Source organism: Triticum aestivum, chromosome 6A (assembly GCF_018294505.1).
Source record: "Triticum aestivum cultivar Chinese Spring chromosome 6A, IWGSC CS RefSeq v2.1, whole genome shotgun sequence".
Lineage (NCBI taxonomy): Eukaryota > Viridiplantae > Streptophyta > Magnoliopsida > Poales > Poaceae > Triticum > Triticum aestivum.
In genome coordinates this window covers 302621601-302627448 of record NC_057809.1, presented here as the reverse complement: position 1 = coordinate 302627448, position 5848 = coordinate 302621601, and the positions used below count along the sequence as shown (strand labels likewise).

The window sequence follows — 5848 nt, the reverse complement described above, 5'->3', positions numbered from 1 at the left end:
CACCTATGGTAGACTACACCACATCACTTAATTGGGGGAAATCAACTGCCGAGAGAAATACCAGGTGAACGGCAAACTATCTGCTAGGAATCTCATTACTGCCGGCAGAAATATTTAAGGGCGGGTGAACTGTCGGTAGAAGTTGAGCAACGCAGGCATATAAACTGCCGGCAACGATGTCCACGTTTTAGGTCACCTTATCTGCCAGGAGAACTGAACCCGACTTTTTATCTGCCGGTACTGTGTGTGTCGAGACATTTCAGCCAAAAGATAAAAGAAATAGCCGTCGCACCTCACCCTCACTTCTTCTATTCCCCCAAGTCACGCCCCCAAATCAGGCAGCCTTCCACCCCCGATCCCATCCGCCGCCGACCAACCTTCGCCGCTCCTAACCACAGCGGCAGTCGATAACCCTCCGCCGTCCCCGACCCTGGCCTCACCCTTCGCCACCCCCGACCCCTACCGCACCTGGCTTCCTTCCTGACTACCTTGGCGGGCTAGGGTTTGACGCCGCCGTCCCTCCTGGTCGTCCTCCGGTTGGTCTCTAGAGGAAACGGCTTCTACCCTCCTTCCGAACCCTGTGAGCACGGATATGGCTCCTCCCACCGCTCCTCCCTCTCCTGCTTGGAGCCGCCTGTGACCACGGATCTGGCTCTCCTCCACCAGCGGCGGATGGGATGGCGCGGTTCCACCTCTTCTCCACAAGCGCCGGCTGAGACGACGTGGATTCGCATCTCCTCCTCCCTCCTTTCCACGGCCGCCTTTATCCGTTGCGCCCCCGCCTTGCAGTTCCGCTTCTGGACGGAGATTTGGAGGAGTACCCGCCGCTCACGGTGGCTTCAAGCCTTGTTCCCAACTGGCCCTAGAGGCACAATTTTATGGCTCATTTATATATGGGGGCAGGGGGCTTCAAGCCTTTTTCCCAACCCGCCGCTCACGGTGGCTTCAAGCCTTCTTCACTAAGGGTGCAAGCTCGACTGATTCAACGGTCTGCCTTGGTGTGATGGCTCCTCGTCAACAACCAGGTTGACGATGGCCTATGCTAGCTTGTAAGCCCTTATTCTTGTCCACCTAATTGATGGGGCTCTCTTCATTCAATGAATTATCTTGATCTCGTAACTATTTTCAATCTAGTGATAAGATCCGATTTATGCAAATCTTCTATACATTGTTTAGGTCGCAGGTATCGTCTTGTTGGTTTAGAATAACGGTTCTGTTCCTGGGAAAAAAGTATTGCTTGAATTTTATCTTGATCATCAGACCAGATTCATGAATTACTAGATGTTTCATGTGAGCTGTCTGGGTCTGAAGTCCCTTTGTTCACTAGTACATTTTTGTTTCTGTATGTGGATATTTATTTATTCTATGAACATAAGTGTTGCAAACTTCTGTGAAGTCTGATAAAACTAGAACAATGAAGCAGTTTCTTACCCTGTTCCAGTCTGCTGGAAGTGTTTCTGCTGCCTCCCCAAGATGCTGGAAGGTCACCTCCATCGATGCTCTCTCCGCCGCTTCCACAAGCCGTCAGACTGTACAGTTCTGCAAGGTACAAGTTGCTCCTACCGTGCTCCCTCCGCTGCCTGTGCTTGCTATGATATCTGGCTGCTAATGCTGCTCTTTCTCCTCTCCTATGGTTTTATGTCCCTATTCTACATGCCATGTCAAGCTACATCCTCTTCTTTCTTAGCTGCAGGTGCTCCATGCACTAGGATATACTCCCTCTGTTTCTAAATATAAGATGTTTTGGAAGTTTAAATTAGACTGCCAAAACATCTTATATTTAGGAACGGGTGTAGTATATAAAAATCTACCTCTTACTGAGCTCTTGTTGTATATTGGTAAGAGAAATATGCTTTGAATCATCTCCACGAGGATGTAGAATTACATTTATGGAAGGTTCATATTCAATTTACTAAAAACATGAAGCAATGATCTCCTTTTAAATATGTTTGACTAGTAAATGGTATTTCTGTGTAGCAGCTGTGTGCGCAAGAAAGATAATACAAGATATCACCCACTTTCATGCCTGTGCTCAATAAAGTGACATTAGTGAAAAGTAAAAACTGACAACTGTACTTACTGGTAGACTTGTACCTAGAGCAAGTATAGGGTCTTGTAGACTGATGCAAGAAGAAATTAAAACCAGTCCAAACAGGTACTTTATGATTTTTTGTTGGATGTCTTCATTCTAGCTAAAGATGACCTTGAAGTTAATTGTCCTCCATCTTGCTGTGATGTTCAACTTTCTCTGTTTTATTTCGAATATTCTATTTTTCCTGTCGTAATGATAGTCATGCAGTAAGTGACAATACTATGTCAGAGTGATGTTGCTCTGCTTTGTACCAACTTAGAATTCATGTTTTAGACTAACCTCAAATTTCAGCTCGGCATTATAACTTAGGTCTTGAAAGGTTTGACACAATCTTGAAGGTGTTGGAGGTTGGGCAAGATCCGCAAGGCGTCCATACTAGTTTTTTCTGCTAATTTTGGTAGTAGCTTCTCTGTTTGTGTTCTGCAAAATCCGACGGAAAAAACAAGTGCTATGTTTTTATAATATAGATGATGATATTCAGCAACTAAAGTTTGTGCCTTTCTTTCCAGTTTTCAGTTACATGCTTATCTGCGTGACACCTAATGTGTCAATCCTAATGTGCCACGAATTCTCGTTTTAGGAAAAAGAATGGAAAAGGAATAGAAGAAGACAATGCTGAAGCACAAGAGCATGAGAGGCTAGCTTTACTTAAAGCAAGGAATAGTGATGATTTTGAACGATTTGGGTCCTTTACATTCTCAAATCTAAAAGAAGATTTTAGAGGACGAGCCAGTCAGCGACAAAGTAAAAGAAAGAAGGTGATCTCTTTGGTTACTGCATCTATTGTACAATTGCATCTATCATAATACTACATCTTGTTACATGCTTTGCGCAGCTCACTTTGTCATGCACATTAATTCATGCTTTGTCGAGTTCACTTTGTCATGCATATTAATTCATGCTTTTTGCAGTTCACTTTGTCATGCACATATTAGGTGCATGTTGATGTTAAGTTTGCACATCATCTTGTTGCTTATTTGTAGAGCAATGTAGAAAATCCTACTGTTAAAGTAACTCATCTTAGGTCCTAAATAAATAGTGATACTCCGTGAGCAGCATAGATGAGATCAGTGGCGAATCCAGGAAGACAATGAAGGGTGGGCTCAAACTTAACAACGAGAACTAAGCATCATTTTAATTAAAGAGAAAAGGGCATTATCTCCTAATTTTTTATCCAAATAAGCTAATATTTGCCAGAATGCTACTGAAAATATATGTCTTATTACTGTCATCTTATGGTTTTCTGAAAATATCAAATTTTGAACGGAAATTTATATCTGTCTAGCTAAATAGTCATTATCTCCAGTCCTTTCGCTCCAAACAAGCTGAAACTTTCTTAGATTACTACTAGAAACATGTAGTATTTGATAGATTTAAAAAATCAAAATTTTCACCAAAATATGAATTAGTTAGCAAAATATAGCCATTATCACTTAATCCTTTTTCTTCAAATAAGCTCAAAATTAGCCAGATTAGTATTGGAAACATGTAGTATTTACTATAGTTGTTCTGAAGTTTTTGAAAAGTAGAAAATTTGATTATATATTTCATATTTTCCTACTTAAACAGACAAATATTGATATGATTTTTTACAGCAAACAAATATCGATATACTTGTCTTGAGCCGTGGAGCGTGAGGCTCTGTCATCTCGCTATGTCCATACTCGATATCCTGTGTGCCACTTGCGTGTGGGCTGTTGGAGTGTTGGTGTTGTTCGGCAGAGAATAAGATATTGGGTTGCTGAGCTGCGACGTGTAGTACTATTTTTTTTAATATTTTTGGACGGTAGGCTAGAGCCTGTTGTAGCCCCCCTACTAGACTCGCCACTGGATGAGATACTTCTATTCTTGCCAGCCCGCCTGAATGCATGAGAGCCTAGCTGTTGCTCAAAGACCGAATGCACAACCCACTGCAGCCCAGTCTATGAGAACAGCAGACCAGCAAGCCTGAGATGATGTGTTTCCAAAATAACTGAGTGTTGACTAATGCCTTAGTACTACCATGATTCAAATTTTGAATTTTTTTCCTATGTTTTTCTTTAAGCTGGCCCGCCCAGCTATTTTGTTGTAGCTCGGCCACTGATCCAAATTAAATTACATCCCATTCAAATCCTATAGCAACTTCTTTGTAGGATAGTTCTCTATCATTTAAATCCTATGTCACTCGTAAGAATAAATAAGCCTTATACTAGTAAGTTGTAACTTGGCATCCAATCAATGTATATTACCCGAAGATAATAATATCTTTCTGTGAACACTAGACACAAATCTGAGCAGTATATACTCCATTTGCAAATTAATTCCATATCCCTAATCATAGTTTTCACTAGTACGGAGTAAGTTGTAACTTCGCATTCGAACCAAGCAGTATATAATCCTTTTGGGAAGTTTTTGTATGCGCAGTTCAAATAATTCCCTGCTTGATCTAATTATGTAATATTGCTTGCTGTGATGATGAAGTGTTGCACATTCAGAAGAGTTTTATTTATGCGGATCAGTTAAACTGCAGCATGTCAAAATCTTTAATGTGTTAATTGAAAATGTGAAACAAGAGATCCATTTTGAGTTTTCGATTTGGTGCAGGTTTCTCAAAGATTGACAAGTTGATTGAGGTTTGGAAGATCTACAGGTTGATGAAGATTATGAACGCCTACGATTAAGTCAGTGTAGTGACAATGGAATATGCCTTGTTTGTTGAACCTGGAGACTTGCTCTGCTCATTTTGTTGGTTGTTAAGTCAATGTATGCTCATGTTGGTTGTGTGGTGCATCGCGAAATAAATGTGTTTCTCCTTTTTTGGCACAACTTCAGCTTGGTTGCGTGGCACATCTAAAAACAAATGGAAGCACTTCTTTTGTGGCACAACGTCTTTGTATATGATTGCTATGATTATTGAATGAAGTTCAATACTTTTGACGAGGACTTTACGTAACTTCAATTGAGATGTATATATAAATTGCATGATACGTCCTGATTGCTTGAACATAGCGAATGGATGCTAAACTGGGAGATATGTTTCCCTTTGCTAGTGAAACTAACATGATGGCATATTAATTGGCGGGCAAACAAGCTTCTGCAGGCAGTTCCACTGCCGATATTTGTAGTCTCTCGTGCCTTGACCAATCTGCCGAGAGAATATTAACTGTTGGGAAATACATGTGCCAGGGTAGAAAACTTGCCGGGAATAGTTTATCTGCCAGGACAAGTAATCCCCGGCAGTCGTTCTCGTGGCAGTTCTATCTGCCGGAAGAAATGCTATCCCGGCAGTTTCTCTGCCCTCTAAAGGGCTTTCTCCCGATAGATTACATGCCGTTGCATTGGTGTTGTGGTGTAGTGGTAAAGGTAGCATCAGAGGCTCCGTCCGCGTCGACCGGTATCTGCTTCGTCTTGGCTTGACCTTGAGTGGATAACTGCTGCTTCTTGGTCGGCGCAGCCCCCTTGGTTCTGGACACGGCCTTGTCAGCGGGGCAAGCTGCCACCATGGCCCTGAAGGCTAGCTTGAGGGCCGCCACGGCTTCCTTGGTGTCTCCGGGCACGGTGAGGACGCCCTTGCTTCCTGGCTTCTTCATGAGGTTGTAGGCAGGATGGGTTGCTGCCATGAACTGGGCCAGCGCCAGATACCCGAGGATGGCGTTGTACAGCAAGCTGATGTCGAAGTCGATTAGCTCGGTGCGGTAGTTATCGCGTGTGCTGAAGGTCACGGGGAGACGGATCTGCCCCAGGGGTTGGAGGAGTTGCCGCCGACCCCGAAGAAAG

At 42.9% G+C, this 5848-nt stretch overlaps 1 protein-coding gene across 2 annotated transcripts; it reads left to right on the top strand.

The window, feature by feature from the left end:
* The first annotated feature begins 278 nt into the window (after positions 1 to 278).
* Positions 279 to 5011, top strand: LOC123127462 (uncharacterized). Of its 2 annotated transcripts, none has more exons than XM_044547186.1 (4): positions 279 to 1049; positions 1424 to 1546; positions 2673 to 2850; positions 4676 to 5011. In XM_044547186.1, the coding sequence occupies exons 1-4, from the start codon at positions 1033 to 1035 to the stop codon at positions 4697 to 4699; spliced, it is 342 nt and encodes a 113-aa protein (XP_044403121.1). In that variant the 5' UTR covers positions 279 to 1032; the 3' UTR covers positions 4700 to 5011. The 2 variants fall into 2 exon arrangements, with proteins under 2 accessions (XP_044403121.1, XP_044403122.1); XM_044547187.1 differs by having other exon boundaries at positions 292 to 1049; positions 1442 to 1546.
* The last annotated feature ends 837 nt before the right edge of the window (positions 5012 to 5848 follow it).

What these genes read in the sequence shown, in the direction of transcription:
- LOC123127462 (XM_044547186.1), top strand. An exon ending in AGACTGTACAGTTCTGCAAG is followed by an intron (nt 1,547 to 2,672) that starts GTACAAGTTGCT and finishes TTCTCGTTTTAG; the next exon opens with GAAAAAGAATGGAAAAGGAA. An exon ending in GACAAAGTAAAAGAAAGAAG is followed by an intron (nt 2,851 to 4,675) that starts GTGATCTCTTTG and finishes GATTTGGTGCAG; the next exon opens with GTTTCTCAAAGATTGACAAG.